The sequence below is a fragment of the Odocoileus virginianus genome, chromosome 4 (genome assembly GCF_023699985.2).
Source record: "Odocoileus virginianus isolate 20LAN1187 ecotype Illinois chromosome 4, Ovbor_1.2, whole genome shotgun sequence".
NCBI classification, from domain to species: domain Eukaryota; kingdom Metazoa; phylum Chordata; class Mammalia; order Artiodactyla; family Cervidae; genus Odocoileus; species Odocoileus virginianus.
Window position 1 is genome coordinate 87,069,026 of NC_069677.1, and position 18,909 is coordinate 87,087,934.

At 45.6% G+C, this 18,909-nt stretch overlaps 1 protein-coding gene and 1 long non-coding RNA gene across 4 annotated transcripts in view; both read left to right on the forward strand.

The window, feature by feature from the left end:
• The window catches only part of DYRK1A (dual specificity tyrosine phosphorylation regulated kinase 1A), a 141,696-nt gene extending 137,857 nt beyond the window's left edge, over window positions 1–3,839 (forward strand). For all 3 annotated transcript variants that reach the window (XM_070466982.1, XM_070466980.1, XM_070466981.1), the window contains one exon: window positions 545–3,839. In XM_070466982.1, coding sequence (XP_070323083.1) covers window positions 545–1,165 — 621 coding nt within the window. In that variant the 3' untranslated portion in view covers window positions 1,166–3,839. The remainder of the gene's footprint in view (window positions 1–544) is intronic.
• An 8,330-nt stretch (window positions 3,840–12,169) lies between these two features.
• On the forward strand, window positions 12,170–18,324 carry LOC139034843 (uncharacterized). Its single transcript, XR_011487431.1, has 2 exons — window positions 12,170–17,451; window positions 17,731–18,324. It is a non-coding gene; the product is annotated as an uncharacterized lncRNA (long non-coding RNA).
• The last annotated feature ends 585 nt before the right edge of the window (window positions 18,325–18,909 follow it).

Below are 18,909 nucleotides of genomic sequence, written 5' to 3' on the forward strand. Positions count from 1 at the left end.
CTGTTGTGTTAGTCTAGGCAAGAGATGGTAATGACCTCAGATAGAGTAATGAAGAAGAGATGCCAGATGTGAGTTCTTATTTTGGAGGTGGCTTTAGTAGTACTCGCTGCTTGTTTGAGTGGAGGAATGGTTAGGCAGCTAAATGCATAGTAGTGGTTCAGTTAAAACAGGAAAGATGGAGAGGAGGGGCTCTAGGGTAAAGAAGATCAGTCTTTTGGACTGATCAGAAATAACCAGTTTTACTCTCTGGCCTTTTCCAGAAGAAGTTTGCTGACCCCTGGCATAAACAGTGCTCCCAAGGAAGGAAAGTGGCCAATAAAATATATGAGCCTGTTTATGGATATAACTTGCTACAAGTTGCAGCTTTCATTATTAAATAGTTTTCACTCTTGAAACATATTTGCAAGTTTGTGTTATAGAACTGTCTAGAACATTAACGTTTCAAAACCCTCTCTCTAATGTGAACGCTAATGTAGCTTTTAATTGAAGATTAATGCTTAGAAGCGGTCCTCTGAATAAATCTTTTTACAATCTGCTCTTGCAGGTGCGTCAGCAGTTTCCTGCTCCCCTTGGTTGGTCAGGCACTGAAGCTCCTACTCAAGTCACTGTTGAAACGCATCCGGTTCAAGAGACCGCCTTCCATGTGGCCCCTCAGCAGAACGCGCTGCATCATCACCACGGAAACAGCTCCCACCACCACCACCACCACCACCACCACCATCACCACCACGGACAGCAGGCCTTGGGCAGCCGGGCCAGGCCGAGGGTCTACAGCTCTCCAACAAACAGCTCCTCCACCCAGGATTCTATGGAGGTTGGCCACAGTCACCACTCCATGACATCCCTGTCTTCCTCAACGACTTCTTCCTCTACATCTTCCTCCTCTACTGGTAATCAAGGCAATCAGGCCTACCAGAATCGCCCAGTGGCTGCTAATACCTTGGACTTTGGACAGAATGGAGCTATGGACGTTAATTTAACCGTCTACTCCAATCCCCGCCAAGAGACTGGCATAGCTGGACATCCAACATACCAGTTTTCTGCTAATACAGGTCCTGCACATTACATGACTGAAGGGCACCTGACAATGCGGCAGGGGGCTGACAGGGAAGAGTCCCCCATGACAGGAGTGTGTGTGCAGCAGAGTCCTGTAGCTAGCTCGTGACTACATTGAGACTTGAGTTTGTTTCTTGTGTGTTTTTATAGAAGTGGTGTTTTTTTCCAAAAAAAACAAAGTGCAAAGCTGCTTGAATCAGAAGGAGATTAACACACTGAACCGCTACAGGAGGGCAAAGCTGACTTTTTTTTTTTTTTAACTTGAAAAGATTGCAAAGGGACAATGAAGTTTTTAAAAGAGCCATGTCCAAACCCATCTTCTCGGATAGCTCAGAGGCGTCCTCTTTTTGCCGCCCCCATTTTAACTTGCCACATCCCGGTCACTTAGTGGGGTTTTTGTCTTTCTATTCCACAAAAGTTATTGTTCAGATGTTGGTCTTGCTCATTTGCCAACTAATTTTAAAATAAAAAGGCACTGCACATCATTTGCATACAGGGCCCCTTGAGGGTGTTTTTCTCCCCCTTTTTGTTTTTCCTTTTTTTCCCCCCCGCCTCCCGTTTTTGTTTTGTTTTTGTTCTGTTTGGGGTGGGGGGTGGGAAATTGGGGTTTTTAAGTCCTCTAAACACACTTGGGCACGGAAACGCAGTACTGTAAGAAGAGGGACCTCCAGCTCACACAGTCATCACCTTCAGCTGTATGGAAGGGACGGTTGTATTGGCGTGTGGAAGGCACAGGACGCATGCTGAGTGGCGGGATCAGCGCCCTCCTGTCTGAACCTCCTGAGGAGCAAAGCAGCACTGCCCTGGGATCCTGTGGGTCTCCCGTTGCCGAGGCCACAGAGAGAGAGGGACGGAACGTGACTGGTCTCCCATCCAAGGTGCACTGAGAAGCAATCAGCGGGTCAGTCGTGGCCAGTCCCGGGGAGGGCTGAGTGGTGGTCTTCGGGAAAACCTTTGGCCTTATGGATTTGGACTCAAACTAGAAGAGCCTACCATTTCAGATGCAATCACTTTTGGACATGCTTTTGCAGACAGTCCTTAACGCTGAAAACACAGAGAATGGGTAATTCAAGAGGCCTTTCTTTTAAAACAGACTTTGGTGACCCACTAATTGTAAGGTATTGCAAGGTCACTTTGCGTGTGTCATAAAGTTGACTTCCTTATTGGTTGAAGGTCACAGAAGTAGTGGTTTGCTTTGATGGAAATAGCTACAGCTGTGTCCCTTCCTGCTTTTTACTTTTTCTTTTGCTTTTTCTCGGCACGTGGTATCTCCACCATTTCTTCTGCACAAAGATGTCTTCTGTTCATCCTGAACATTTTTAAAAAAAAAAAATGCAGAATTTTATGTGACTGCTTTTTTGCCTCACAATTATGCTGTGAATTTTACAAAAATTTATTTTCTTTTTTGATAATTTATTGTACCAAAGCTGTTTTTATAGCACATAGATGTCTGTAACCAATAATGTAGCAGTTCTGCACTTTGACACAAGGTGTAACTAGACCATTTTTAAATGTCAGTTGAAAATTATGGCTGTACTATTGCTTAAACAAAACTGGAACTGTTGCTGAATCCATAGCCAATACATTTACAGCAATCTGTGTACTGAACATGATAGATTGACACCTAACTCAAGATTACAACAGCTGTTACATCCTCAATGTGTTCAGGCTTCTGAAGGTAAAGGGACACTGGATCCAGAAGCTATGGAACCAGCAGTTGATTCTTGTATTCCTGATTAACCTACTTGTAAACTTGAAAGCAAGACCTCGATTGCACCAACAGGTCCAAAACGCGAGCAGAGTAGCGCAGAGCTCGCACGCGTGACCGGAGACGAGCAGGCTGGTGTTCTAACAGGTGCCTAGTTTTGAGATTATGCTGCCTTAACGTAACACAGTCTGGCAGTTGCTAAATTTGTGTTCCCATTTTAAATTGACCAATTTTACGGTGTTATACTTTTGAGCGGTTGAATTGGGAGAATGAAGATAAGAAATTTACCTGTCCAGGATCAAAGAAGCCTAGAAAAGAAGCAGTAATCTACCTCTGCCGATAACCCTGTTCAAAACAACTCAGCAGAAACACCACGTTACTTTTTATTGGTCAATTCCATGTGGCTGACTAGGTCAATTTTTTTCTGAACAAAAGCAGGTTTTTATATGTAAAACAGTGACAAAAGACAAAAAGGTTTAAAACTATGTGAATATGAATGGGAACTTGGGAATATCCGTTTTTATAAAACCACAAAAAATTTTTTTTGTTGTTAATCAGGAAATCCATATTTATTTTGTAATTAAATGTCAAGCCTGTGGATGATTTTTGAACTTGGTAGTTCATGAAGGTTTACAGTGAATAAAAGGATGTCATCTTGAGTCTAGCACTATCAAAAGGAATTCAGTAGTTACTGCTGTTTAGGAATATGAGGTGAAGATGTACGTGGGTCAGGTCATTTTTTTTCTGTGCTGGTTGCCACATCTGAGCAAGCACCAAAAAAAAAAAAAGCAGTTTTAAACCGCTGTTTGCATAAAGGCAGCCGTCAGGGCCGGCGCTCCTGCATACTGTGTTATGTTGCAGTCCAGTTTTGTGTGCTTTCCTACACGGTTTGGTTACAGGGCTTCTGTGCATTGTAAACATAAACAGCATGGAAAAGGGTAAATACCTGTGTGCAGATTGTAAGATCTGGTCCGGACTTGCTGTGTATATTGTAACGTTAAATGAAAAAGAACCCCCCTTTGTATTATAGTCATGCGGTCTTATGTATGATAAACAGTTGAATAATTTGTCCTCAGACTCTTTACTATGCTTTTTTTAAGATTAATTTAAGAAAAATGTAAACATAGTTAAAAAAAAATCTTCCTATGCAATTAAACCTGGTCCAGGTAATGGTCTGGTAGGTATACCAACTAGAAGTTTGAAGTCAAATGTGTAGAAAGGAAAATTATAGTTACATCAACCTAGGCTTCGGAATCTTGAAAAAAAAGTAAAAATTGGTGGTTTAACAGACCATTTTGATTTTTTAAGATTGACTCTTTACTGTATTCACAGGTTCTGTCTGATTGAAAATGCTAGTAGTTTATCATGTTATGGATGGTGTAGGAGTTAGGTGGTTTTCTCTAGGCTTTGACCTGCATGGAAACACGAGGAACTACAAATCATACCCTTCCTCTTTCCCCAGATCCTTGGTGGACGTCTGTCAGGGGCTTTCGTATACAGAATCTTAAGATTCCTGCCACAGTGAGTTAATTCTCACCAAACATCTCTCTTTATAAACTAGCCTATGTGAGTATAAAGTAAGGTAGCTTTCAGAAGGCAGAAAACTTAACTGTAAAAGTTGAATGTGATTTCATTAAGTTCATATTGACTACTTAAAGTTGCACCTACCACATGTGTGAAAGGAAACCTTCCTTTAGTGTTTTTCTTAGGGTGATGATCATTTACTTACGTAAGTGGTACATTTTATGTCAGACTCCAAAAAACCTAGGCTTATTTTATGAATACTAGAGCTACAAAAAAAAAAAAAGTACAAGTGACATTCATTTAGGCTGCAGTAATCCTTTAAGGCCAGCAAGACGACCACTGCATTTGCCGCGTCACCCTCTTTTCAGCTCCTATGTTGTTAAACTCAATTACAGTAAGTTATAATAAGGAAATACAATGCAGACAGAGCAAATGCTACATTTCCTGTCGGTCCCCCAGTTTTCTCTTGGCATCCCGTTGCTAGCTCTCAGAACACGAGTTAGGGACTTCCCGTGTGGTCCAGTGGTTAAGACTCGACGCCCCGATGCCTGCATTCGGGCCCTGATTAGGATCCCACGTGCTGCCCTGCTCAGCCGAGAAAAAGAGTGTGAGTTCAGTACTCCTTTTACAGTGTGCCTGTAAGTGACGGGTAATTGCCTTACAGCGCTGTGTTGGTTTACGCCATACGTCAGCATCCATCAGCCGTAAGTGTACACACGTCCCCTCCTTCTTGAACCTCCCACCCCACATTTCTCATTTTTATGTCCATTTTTGTCCTGTGGCCAAAGCTAATAGGTCAAATGATTCATTTCAGATAGAGAACTTGGTCTTCTTGCCATGTATTGAAAAAGAAAAGTGAACTTTTTTTTAAGATTAGGGTTGGGAGGATAACCGACTTTGGCGTACTGAGACTGTATTCGGGTTCTCAGACTCCTGCTTGGGATGTCTGCACGTTGGGACACCCTTGGTGTCGGGGAGGAGCAGAGTAGATGATCGCATCTTCTTAACCGCAGATCTCCTCCCCTAGACTTGTTTCCTCGGGTAAAAACATACCTCAGGTGGCTTCTAGTACAAAGAACAAGAAAGCCCTAGGAAGACAGCCTGTTCCATTCTTCATCACCCCTCGTGACATCGGCCTGTGCGTCCCCTGAGAACCGTCATGTGGGTATCACCGGGGCTGTCACCCTCTACTAGTCATGTCTGCCTGCCCCTGTGCGTAAAGCACCCGTCATACTTTGTAGAAGATGCGCTCAGACGGTAAGTGGCCAATCAGTTGGTGCGTCTGTCTTCTTTCGGGCGTCATGTACAGTCAAGATTCCCAGTTTCACCCTTTCACAGGAAAACATGATGGAAGGGCCCAGGTGTTCTTCCATCATCACCTGTAGGGATAACATTCACCTCAACACAGAAGGGGCCGGAGGTGTTTGTCATCAATGATTTTCCAGTTTATTACCTGAAATCTTCAAAGAGAAAAAAGTTTTTCTCCAACTAAAACAGCGATTTAAATACGTACCAAAGAACTAGGTAGAACCCCACAGGTTTCAGTATCCGCTTCATTGCCTGAAAACACAGGGGTTTTGTTCTTTACATGACAGGATGAGATGGTCGGATGGCATCACCGACTCAATGAACATGAGTTTGAGCAAACTCGGGGAGATAGTGAAGGACAGGGAAGCCTGGCATGCTACAGTCTGTGGGGTTGCAAAGAGGCACAACTTAACGACTTCACACCTTGAGGATATGACGTTTTTATTAAAAACAAGGATTGGAATAATCTGTATGTTTCAGTCTTGGCATGTCATGAATTACCTGCCACCTGCAGCAGAACTTGGGGACGCTGCTTCCAAGGGGTAAGGACGAGCCTTCAGCTCACTTCCTCGGGCCTTAACTGGTTGTCATAGTCCAGTCTCAAGTGGGGTCCAGGAGTAGAAGTCTGGTTGGGGAGTAAAGCGCGTTTTAAATGTGGGGCAGGAAAAACGGGTGGCGAAGCTCCCAGTGAAGGATGAGGGAGACGGCCAGCACTGAGTGCACCCCCACTCCTGGCGAAGGCGGTGCCCTTGTGTGCCGTGGGCGTGGCCAGCCACTTGCTCAGATACAGACAGACACGGGGAGCTTCCAGGCTGCAGCACGTGGGAAGGCTGCGTGGGAACTGAAAAGTGAGAGTGGGGTGGCTCAGTCAGGTCTGGCTCTTTGTAGGAATTACATACATGTTTGTCTTAAAAGACCATAGTTAATTATGTTTACTGTTAAATTTCAAAAATTGTTACTTTTGAATTTTTTTTTCCTTTATGGTTTTCCATTCTTGTAGATTCTACTCCCAGTGTTGACTCGTTAACTCATATCCTATGATTGTCTCAGTAGTTTAGCTGAAGCTGCCGTCAAAGGGGAGGATTCGGAGCCAAGGGGAGGAGAGGCAGGCTCCAGGCACGTGGCCGCTCCTCCCCCGGCAGGGCCAGGGAAGCCGGTCAAGCGGCTGGGGCCTTGCTGCCCAGGGAAAGAAGGAGACGGCTGAGCCTCAGGGAGGTCTGCCGGGAAGGGACAGCTTCCCCAGGAGAGGGTGGAGTTGGTGAAGGTGGAGCGCAGCTGGCGAGTCGGTCCCTCTTGACTCACTGCTGTCTGGGAACGCAGTAGCCTGCTTGGCAAGGGCGGGGCGCGTCACCTCCCTGGACACGGAGGTGACATGGTGGTGTCCCATGGTTGTTTGTGTTGTTAAAGATCTGAGGCATAGTGTTGTGAAAGAGTAACCCCAAGGAGAAAGTTTCTGTTCCGTGTACATCACAGGCGAGCCCCGTCTGTAGAACCAGTGACACGGCCCAGGACCCTGAGCTGGGGGAAGGAGCTGACTTCAGGAACTGTCCAGCAAATCTGTAAGCAAGATGTAGGGGGAAAACTGATTCTGGTGAACCCTAGATGATCTTAATCAAACTGCTAAATCCCTGCTCATCAGCTTAAAACAGGAGCTTTCAATCCTGGCTGCACATCTGACTACTCACCTGTGCGTGCTTGCCTGCCAAGTCGCTCAGTCGTGTCTGACTCTGTGACCCCACAGACCTCAGCCCGCCAGGCTCCTCTGTCCCTGGTCTTCTCCAGGCAAGAACGTGGTGGGGGTTGCCATGCCCTCCTCCAGGGGATCTTTCTGACCCAGGGATCGAACCTATGTCTCTAAGATCTCCTGCTTTGGCAGGTGGGTTCATTACCACCTGTGTTGATCACAGCCCCAGTATATTTGAATCAGAGAGTTGGAGGTGGGGCCTGGGTCTGTCTTTCTAAGGTGGCTTTACAGGATGACCTGAAGATGCATGGGGCTAACCCAACAGGAGTCTGAATTGAAGATCATTTTAAAATAGTGTCATTACTGGAGTTTATACAATTAAATATGTGTCAATGAGTAATTAAAAGTCACCACTTGGCCTGCATTATAAAATATGATGAGTAAGCCTCCGAGAAAGAGGAAACAGCAGACTTCTGTTAAGTATATAAAACTTGGTTTCCTGTCCCCTCCCCTTTGGACGGGGGGTGGCCTGACATCCTGGCAGAAGCTCTCAGGTCTCCGGTGAGAAGGGGGCGTGCTGAGGTGGTTCCCAGGGGTGAGTCCAGGCCGTGCTCAGCCCCGTGCCGTCTTGGCAGGACCGGTGGTGGGTTCTCCAGGGCACCAGCCGCCTGGTCTGAGTGACAGGCCTCGGAGAAGCGCAGTGGCAACAAGATTTGGATTCACATCCTTGCTCTTAATGCTGGACAAGTTGCTTTACTTCTCGGAACCTCACTGTTTTAAAAAGTGAAAGCAGCTGTGGTATGCAGCCTGGGATCTTACCCAAGCGTCCCTGAGATAATCTACCTACGAATCTTAGCACAATATAGGAGGTGCTCAATCAATATGATTTATAACTAGACAGCTTGAGTCCACAGCATGCATGAATCCACGTCTATGTAAATTTAACAAGCACCCTGTGGGAAACTAGGTGAGTAGTGTTCTCCGTGAATGTGTAAATAGGATTATTTATTTCTGGAATCTGAAACTGGACGTTAACATTTCTTTCCTACTTGATTTTGCTACTGCACAGTACCTACATCTACTTGAGAATTTGAAGGTTGTATGTTTTGTAGCCTCCTCTGATACAAGGTATGATATTTTAATATTATAGGAAGGATTTTTCTCTATAAAGGAAGCTTTTTGGAGGCCTGACTATATGCAAAGGACCCATTTTTTACCAAGCACGATTATTCGGCCCGGACATCACATGTCTAGTGGCCTTTTCCCATTGTCCCTTTTCCCACTTGAAGGCATATCTCTCATGTTTAGCCATCAGCGATTTGACTTAGATCAGGGAGAGAAGAGGAGAAGGAAGAAATTGGGTCCCACGTTCATAAACAGCAATTTCACTGGGGAAGCTTTCAGAACTTAGTTACAACTTAGTTTTAAAGGCATTAAGTGGCTGGCTGCCGCTGGCTTTGTTGTTTTTATCCTTACTTTCTTAATGTTTTTGAGGACTCTGTGCCTCCGCCAGCTTGGGGGGCCCGTACTGTGACCCCCTTCTCTCTATTCCTCTGATGCCCTGCATTCCTAGGGCATACTCCTTCCCTCAGAGCAGCGCAAGGGCAGACTTTCCTTCTAGTTAGAATATACGTACGTGGCCAACATTACCTCATAGGAGCCTATGGTTACGACTGGATGGAGCTCATGATGGATCTAATGATGGGATTTTAATGTTCCCTTAAGGTAGAGAAAATGCTTTGGGGAGACGAGTTCCTTGTGATCTTACCACTAAACTTCAAACATTTCAAAAATTTGGTGTGAGTTTTTCCGTAAGCTATTCCAGCGTTCGTCGCTCAGTTGCAGCTGACTCTCTGTGACCCCATGGCCTGCAGCCCGCCAGGCTCCTCTGTCCATGGAAGTCTCCACGCAACAATACTGGAGTGGGTTGTCCTGCCCGCCTCCAGGGGATCTTCCTGACCCAGGGATCGAACCCAGGTCTTCCTGCACTGCAGGCGGATTCTTGATCACTGAGCCACCAGGGGACTTGTATATTCCAAAAAGGAACAGACTCATGCCTGCCTTGAGCACTGGAATGGTTTAGGGCTTCCGAGGAGATTGAGGTCATGTAGCCCTCGCCACCTGGAGGCGTCTGGGGACCGGCAGCGTCAGCATAATCCGTTCTGCCTGTTAGAAATGCAGACTCTCAGGCCCGGCCCAGACGTCCTCAAAACCTGCACGTGAACAAGGCCTGCCGGCTTCACACGTCACACTGGAGAAAAGCGAAGAGTCGAAGCAGCTTGCTGAAAATGCCACGCCTGACCCGGGACAGCCTTCTGCTTACAGGCCGGGTTCTGGCCAGCTCACCACACTGACCTCGACTCTTGGGATCACATAACACAGCCTGCAGCTGGACAACCCCTCCAGCTGCTGTGATCGCCAGAAGCGGAGTTCCTGGTGGGGCTAATTTAATGTCAATGTGGCACCGAATAACTGAGGCCTTCGACCTGGGGTGTTGGAGAAGACTCCTGAGAGTCCCTTGGGCTGCAAGGAGATCCAACCAGTCCATCCTAAAGGAAATCAGTCCTGGTGGCTCAGACAATAAAGAATCTACCTGCAATGCAAGAGACCCAGGTTCGATTCCTCGGTCAGGAAGATCCCCTGGAGAAGGGAAGGGCGACCCACCCCAGAACTTTTGCCTGGAGGGTTCCATGGACAGAGGAGCGTGGTGAGCGACTAGTCCGTGGGGGTCACAGACAAGTCAGACACAACTGAGCCACTAACACTCTCTGCTCTGGTATGACCCACCCAGTTAAGGATGGTTTTTCCATTTTAAGTGGTTGAAAAACATCAAATAAGAATTTCATGATGTGAAAATTACATGAAATTTAAATTCCAGCACCCATACATGAAGTCTTACTGAAACACCACCATGTTTTAAAATGTGCACATTCCCTGTGGTTGCTTCTTGTTTGGAGGCCTGAGTGCTGAGTTGCCGCAGTGAGCTTGCGTGGCACGGGCGTTTCACCCGGCTGCTTGGTGGCCTGCGGGTGGCAGCGAGTAGTAAGTCGACAGCGTTTTCAGTGCTGCATGGGGCACCGTGTCACACGCTTATTGTTTATTACCAATGTGGCCATCATGTCAAAACAGAGTGGCTTTCGAATGTCACTGCTTTTAAGGCATGGTGGAGTATGGGTTATTTCCCTCCTGAGTTGGGTGACAACATACAACAATATGGAAGCTGTCACATTACAAAGAATACAATCTATGTTGGCATTTCCAGGTAAACTACTGGTAGACTACTACGTTATCCATCAGACTACTTCTAACTCACAAGAAAGCAATGGATGGATGGTCAGAAAAGTTAGAAAATTTAAAATTGAGTATCTAATCACAGACTTTCTCCACAGAAGTAAAAAATGAAAACGAGGCTGCAACCAAAGTAAGTTTCTGACTGGTGTATGTTAGCCAGTCTAGGAAAGCCAGTTACCTATGGTGGGTTAATTCAGTCAGGTTTGATTCAGCGACTGGAGAAACATCATTGGAGAAACTAAGCTTGTCTGAAACTACCAGCCTTTCAATGATAACCGTCTAGAAACAAAACAAGACACAACACCTGAGTTACTTGGCTTCACCGTGATCTTAGTTGCAGTGTGTGGGATCTAGTTCCCCAACCAGGATTCAAACCCAGGCCCCCCGCATTGGGAGCACAGAGGCCTAGCCACTTGACCACCAGAGAAGTCTCTCAGTGATGACAGTTGCTCAAAGTGTTAAGGAGATAGGAACAACATCAACAGTCAATTAAAAAAGCAAGTGGTTTTGAGTGTTTTCCCCGACTCTTACTACAAGAGTTGACATACATTAGTTTATTTGAAGAGTCTGTGCCAAGTTGGAAGTAACTGAAGAATTAGTCTTTGTCAGTGGCATCATTGACTCAATGGACGTGAGTCTGAGCAAACTCTGGGAGATGGTGAAGGACAGGGAAGCCTGGTGGGCTGCCGTCCATGGGGTTGCAAAGAGTCAGACATGACTGAGCAACTGAAAAACAACCTGTGTGTAGCAACTACAGGCAAAAATATTTTCAAAGTTGAGAAAACTAATTCAGTACAACAACCTGAAGTGGAATCTGCTAAGATGTGTTATAATTGATTGTGAAAAAAAAATACATGAAGTGGAAAAAGCCTTAAAAGGACAAACTTGGGAAGCTTGTGATAATATAGGGTGTTAAACCTTAGGATTACCCATTGTAGAATTTAAATCAACAGAAATTATGTGGAATATAGTTGAATCACGTGTTACTGAACCAGTATTATGAACCGTGAACTTTAGTTGCTGCTATGGACTTAACCTGTCAACAGTTCGATGAATTCTTTTGTTAGAAATAGTAGCTGAAACTCCTGACCTGGCCTACAATACAGTCTTTTGATGGCTTAGTAGTCGTAAAATTTATTTCAGTTTTTTAAAAGATTTTACTTATTTTTTAAAGTTTATTTTTTAATTGGAAGATAATTGCTTTACAATGTTGTCCTGGTTTCTGTGGTACAGTAATGTGAATCAGTCATAATTAAACATATATCCCTCCCTCAACCCCTCCCCTATCCCATTCATCTCAGTTCAGTTCTGTTTAGTTGCTCAGTCGTGACTCTTTGCGACCCCATGGACTGCAGCACGCCAGGCTCCCCTGTCCATCACCAACTCCCAGAGCTTGCTCACACTCATGTCCATCGAGTTGGTGATGCCATCCAACCGTCTCATCCTCTGTCATCCCCTTCTCCTCCTGCCTTCAATCTTGCCCAGCATCAGGGTCTTTTCCAGTGAGTCAGCTCTTTGCATCAGGTGGCCAAAGTATTGGAGCTTCAGCTTCAGCATCAGTCCTTCCAATGAATATTCAGGACTGATCTCCTTTAGGGTGGACTGGTTGGATCTCCTTGCAGTCCAAGGGACTCACAGGAGTCTTCTCCAACACCACAGTTCAAAAGCATCAATTCTTCGGCTCTCAGCTTTCCCATTCTTTTAGGTTGTCGGAAAGCACCAGGTTGGGCTTCCTGTGCCATCCAGCGGCCTCCCACCAGCCTTGCATTTTAAACATGATAGTATATATGTGCCAATTCTACTTTCTCAATTCGACCCACCCTCTCCTTTCCCCACCGTGTCTACAAGTCCATTTTCTATGTCTGAGTATCCATTATTTCCATTTTTGAGCTCAGGACCATGACTGAAATTGTTCTGAATAAGAAGAACTACCCTCAGCCATCACTGTCAAATGCTAAACAGCTTTGGAAATTAGCCTTTACTTCAGATTTGATAATATATCAATTAATTCTGTCTAAAATCAGAAGGGAAAGCAGTGCTTATATGTGGAAGTCACACTATGGCAAAGTCATTTCAACAAAAACTAACATTCCTGAGATCACAGCTAATATTAACATGTGGTCAAAAGTTGAAACACAAAGCCAGAGTTCCAGTCCCACACACATTAGCAGTGAGTGTGTGCTACGTCGCTTTAGTCGTGTCTGACTCTGGGACCCCACAGACTGTAGCCCGCCAGCTTCCTCTGTCCTTGGGATTCTCCATGCAGGAATACTGGAGTGGGTTGCCATGCCCTCCTCCAGGGGGAATCTGTATTATCTGAGTTCAAACAGCAGCTCCACCAGCCGTTTTTAGACCTTGATGTAAATCCCAAAGAAACGTCAAATTTCAAGCTTTGAAATTTCCCAAAGAAATGTGAAATGAGCCACATTTCAAGATCCATTTAACTGCAACTAAGGAGTTTCCACACAACCTTCAGTTGAAGTGATTAATCTGCTAAAACGCAAACATCAAGAGGAAAATGTAATAGAATTCTACAAATGTCTTTCAAGTGATAAATATGCTCAGTTAAAAATCCTATGCTCATGGACCGATACCAGCGTGGGGAGGTACCTGTCCATGGGAAGACACTTCCAAAGATGAAATATGTAAAATTTCATTACAAATCAGCATTAACAGATAAACGTGCAGTTAATCTTGATAAATCTAGCTTTGAATTTCAATTAAGTGAAACATTATCCCCCCTAAGGATTCAAATTATTCTCATTGCTAGACCTGTAGTACCAAAAAGTTATAATTATTACTATATTTTACTTTTGCCAATGAAGTTTTTTTCTTTTATTGTATATATAAATCCCTATGCAATATCCTACAGTTCTGTCTCTTGGCCCGGAAAACCTAAGACATTTAATATCTAGTGTCTTAAAAAGTCTGTCCTCCCCTCCAACAGATGATGTGAGGAAGGAGTAAGTGGGTTCAGCCTCCCAGATGGTGCCAAAAAAGGCAGGTTTGGGGGGTAGGGGTCCAGGACTCTTCGGCCCCACTCCCAGAAACAATCTCTGCTCCCCAAGGAGTCTCCGGGCCGTGGTCTGCTGCTGCGTGAGCAGGCCGTGTGCAGAGAACCACCAGTGGCCCAGCCGTGTGTCCCGCAGCATGGAGTGACAGGCCAGGCTGTGGCTCAGAGCTTGTCTGCTGACCACGTCTGCCCTTGGGTGCCTGACCTCCGCTCGTTTGCCCGTGCAAAGGCAGTGGGAAGCTTACTTTTTTCACCCGGTGCCGACCAACTCTCCGGTTCTCTGCAGACATTAACCTGTTGCCCAGTGATTCAGTTAAATTCTGACGCTATGTGCCTGGAGCTGGGCTTCCTAGATGGCACTCGTGGTGAAGAACTCAGCTGCCAGTGCAGGAGACAGATGCAGGTTTTGATCAGGAAGATCCCCTGGAGGAGGGCACGGCAACCCACTCCAGTATACTTGCCTGGAAAACCCCATGGACAGAGGATCCTGGCGGGGCTGCAGCCCAGGGGGTCACAAAGTGTCAGACACGACTGAAGCGACTTAGCACGCACCCGCACCTGGAATTAGCATCAGATTCTGCAGGTTAAAGGGGGTTCAGGCTCACAAGACAGCCCCCACTTCAGGTGCCAACCGCCAGTTCTCAGCCTCCTATGCTTCTGATCAACCACGGAACTCAAGCTGTGTAGGTCTCTGTTTCCTCATCTGTAAAATGAGGGTGAAGCTATGACCCAGCTCGTGGGGTACTGTGGGATTAAGTGAGTCAATACACCTGAAGTGCTGAGTACCTGGCATAGAGCAGAGCTCTGTCAGTTCTTACGGGTTTTCCTCCAGCTGCTTGGAATGGACGGTTACCTGCGGCTCAGTAACTGGTCTGCGGTCACAGAGCTACTCATGTTTCAGTCCATTTTCAAGCTTCGGTCTGCAGACTGAGCGAATTCCCTCCCCATTACCCCAGACTGCTTCCCAGGAAGGCGACCACCCCACCCCAGCTCTCTGTCTCACCTCCCACGCCCCCACCCTTCCTTTACGTGATTAGCATTCTCACAGATAAACGTGACCCTCTTCTATTTTAATACTCTGTCCTGCCATGCCCAGATATAACTTAAGGTTCTGGAAAGTTCCTTCAACAGCTGCCACCCTCCCGGCCCGCTGACTCGCAGCCTCCCGTGTGCCAGCTTCACCAGCCTCTCAAATGCACCTGCACCAACCTTGGCCCCTTCAGCGATGCCATCCCAGTCCTCCTTCCATGACCCGAGGCCCTGTCCGGGCACCAGGGCGCCTGTGTGTGCCCCCAGTCACCCACCTGGCACTTGTGTTAAAGGTCACAGTGTCAGTCCGCTGAGCACGTGGGAGGCAGGGACCGTGTCGCTTCCCCCTCCCGCCAGCGCCGAGAGTGAAGTCAGGGCAGGATACGGGGTGCAGGCGGAATAAAAGGATGGAAACACTTGCTTCCTGGAAAGAAAGAGAATATGGCCCGAACCATGAAGTCTTCCAAAAGCATTGTCATGTTTGTTTCTTTGAGACTCCTGCAAGCAGGAAGCAGCTCACAAAATCACGGATGGACCCTCTCGGACCCGGCAGGACGTCCTCAGGCTGCAGACAGGAGCCAGCCACCTCCACCCCTCTGACTTTAGGGAAACAGGGGGGTGCTCCACCTCTGTTCAGGGTGTCAACTGAGAGAACACACAACATAAGAGTTACGAGTTTAGTTTTATTCAGGGACCTACCGACAGACTGTTTTCTTGGGCTCCAAAGTCACTGTGGACGGTGACTGCAGTCATGAAATTAAAAGACGATTGCTCTTTGGAGGAAAACCTATGACCAACCTAGACAGCATATTAAAAAGCAGAGATATCACTTTGCTGTCAAAGGTCTGTCTAGTCAAACCTACAGTTTTTCCAGTGGTCACGTATGGACGTGAGAGTTGGACCATAAAGAAAGCTGAGCGCTGAAGAACTGATGCTTTTGAACTGTGGTGTTGGAGAAGACTCTTGAGAGTCCCTTGGACAGCAAAGAGATCCAGCCAGTCCATTCTAAAGGAGATCAGTCCTGAATATTCACTGGAAGGACTGATGTTGAAGCTGAAACTCCAAGCCTTTGGCCACCTGATGTGAAGAGCTGACTCACTGGAAAAGAGCCTGATGCTGGGAAGGATTGAGGGCAGGAGGAGAAGGGGACGACAGAGGATGAGATGGTTTGATGGCATCACCGACTCAGTGGACATGGGTTTGGGTAAACTCCAGGAGTTGGTGATGGACAGGGAGGCCTGGTTTACTGCACTTCATGGGGTCACAAAGAGTCGGACACGACTGAGTAACTGAACTGAACTGGGCCTTCTCCCCTTTCTTGGACTGACTTTCAACCCCGGCGTGTGACCAAGCTCTCGCAAGCCACTGCGGCTTTCAAATAAAAAACGACTGCGGTGATGAGCCGGGCTGTCCCTGGTTGGGCCCTGCCCCGCCCTTGCCTGTCCCGGCCGGGTCCCCTGTCTGCCCAGAGACCCCTGCTGTCCCTGGGCACCCTGGCTGCTCTCTGCAGGGCCTGAGAGCCTCCCTGGCCTTCGCCTCCCTCGTGGCCGACCCTCCCGTCTGCGGAGCTGAGGCGGCGAGCCGCCCTGAGCCCCCAGGGCTCCTGTCCCAGGGCTGCGCTGTCCCCAGGGCGGCGTGGGGGAAGCTCTGCGCGTGTCCGCTGCAGGACACCGTCCAGGCAGTTCCACTGGTTTGCTGCTCCTCCGATCTGACTTCCGGGCCTCGCCCTCCTTGGGAGAAGTTATTTCCTCCTTCCCTTTTGCAGAAACCCCTGGCAGCTGCCTGGGCTGGCCTTGGGGGCAGCGGCATGAGTGCTAAGCCACATTAGGCTGTGTTTGATCTCTGGTTAGAGTGTGATTTGGGTGCCCTTGGAGGGCATTTTCTAGAATATTTTTCATGACAAAATTAAATTAGAATTTAGTTCCTGACTGTGGTGAGGACAAAAAGGCCATGAGCTTCCCAAACTAGAAGCATTCAGACACTTTTTGAATTCTTACAATAATATACCAAAATCACTTTAATATACCTTTTGCTGAAAACTTTATTTCACCACAAATTACTTCACTAATTTGTATCTCTAAAAAATGACAATATTCTGCTTAAACAAACAAAATTAATAATAATACCTTACTGTCTCAAAGACTAGGTCTGTGATCAAATTTCCCCATTGCCCCAAAATATATTTCACAGCTGGTTTGTTCAAGCTAGGATTCAATCAACATCAAGATGTTGCATTTAGCTGTTCTGTTTCTCAAGTCTCCTTAGATCTGGGGTGGTTTATTCTCTATGTTTTGATGATAGAAAAGTTTTCCCCACTCTGATGTGTTTAATAGTTTCATTTTTTACATTAAAATCTTTGATCCATTTGGAATTTATTCTACTACGTCTTGTGAGACAAGGATCTGATTTTGAATTTCCGCAAATGGCTATCTGGGTGTTTCAACACATTTTATTAAGAAGCCCATCTTTCCCCCATTAATTAAAGATCTCACATGTATTCTTTGTCAAATGGTAACTGTCATAATTACTTGGGTCTTTTGTACCTTCTAACGTATGACATTAGTTTGTAAGTCCATCCACGTGCCACAAGCGCAGCTGTTTCCATTATAGAAATTTTGTGGCATGTTTTAGTATTTTGCAGGCTAGTGGTCCCAGTTTATCTTTCTTTTCATCATGGTTTTCCCAGTTATTCTTGCTGCTTTATTTTTTCCTATAGGACTTTTAGAATAACTATATCTAATTTTAGAAGAAAATTCTGTGAATGATGAATTGACTTGGGAATTCTGGGAATGAAGATTTAACTTCTTTTGATGTTGAGTCATCTTATCTGAGAGCCTGGTATGTCTTTTCACTGGTTAAATCCACTTTTTCATTGGTCTTTCAGGAGCGTTTAAAATTTTTTCCTCATGTAAGTTTTACACAATTCTTTTAAATTTTATGCTGAGATGTTTTTCCTTTTTTGCCTGTACTATAAGTGAAGTTTTCTGTTCTAATTAGTTACTATGTGAATATATGAAGGCTGTTTATTTTATGGTATTTTAATGTTAATTTTGTATCTTTGCTAAATTCTCTCATTTTTATAGTAGTTTGTTCATGGAGTCTTTTGTATTTTTCTAGTATGCAATAAGGGCTTCCCTGGTGGCTGAGATGGTAAAGAATCTACCTGCAATGTAAGAGACCAGGTTTGATCCCTGGGTTGGGAAGATCCCCTGGAAAATGAAATGGAAGCCCACTCCAGTATTCTTTCCCGGACAGTTCTATACACACCGGAACCTGGCTGGCTACAGTCCATGGGGTCACAAAGAATTGGACATGACTGAGCAACAAACACACAGTATACAATAAAATCGTCTGCAAACAGGGATGTTTTATATTTTCCTTCTAGTGATTATCTTTTTGTTGTTCTCTCATCTCATGAGATGCTGAAACTGAAGCTCCAATACTTTGACCACCTGATGCCAAGAGCCAACTCATTGGAAAAGACCCTGATGCTGGGAAAGATTGAAGGTAGGAGGAGAAGGGGACGACAGGGGACGAGATGGTTGGATGGCATCACCGACTCAATGGACACGAGTTTGAGGAAGCTCTGGGAGGTGGTGAAGGACAGGGAAGCCTGGCGTGCTGCAGTCCATGGGGTCGCAAAGAGTCAGACATGACTGAGCGACTGAACAACAACCACATTAAATGATGTTGACCAATCATTCCAGTGCAGTTACTGTCTTAGTCCTGACTTCGGTGAGAATGCCTCCAGTGTTGCCTCCTTAAGTAAATGTTCTTTCTCTTTTTGCCTTAAACTTGACTTCCTTTATAATTAGTGCAATTGTACCAGTCATCTCTGGATTGGTGTTTGCATCATATATCTTCTACTCTCCTTTTAATTTCAGCCTTTCTGTATCTTTTTGTTTTCTATATACCTTTTGTCAACAGCATGTAGTCAGACTGGATATATTTTTATCTAGTTTGAAAATCTTTTTGTTTTTAATTGGAGCTTCAATCCACTTTGATTTAATGTAAGTGCTGACATATTTGGAATTATATATTATTTGGAATTGCATTACATTATTCTTTCTTCCCCCAGTGATTTCTATCTACATGTCATTTTCTTCTTCATTTGGATTGATTGCATATTTTTAAATTATTATTCTATTTTCTCCATCTGGAAATTATCCAACATTCTACTCATGGTTACCATAGAGATTTAAAAGTATGACACTCATTTATCAAAGTCCATCCTAAAGGAGATCAGTCCTGGGTGTTCACTGGAAGGACTGATGCTGAAGCTGAAACTCCAATACT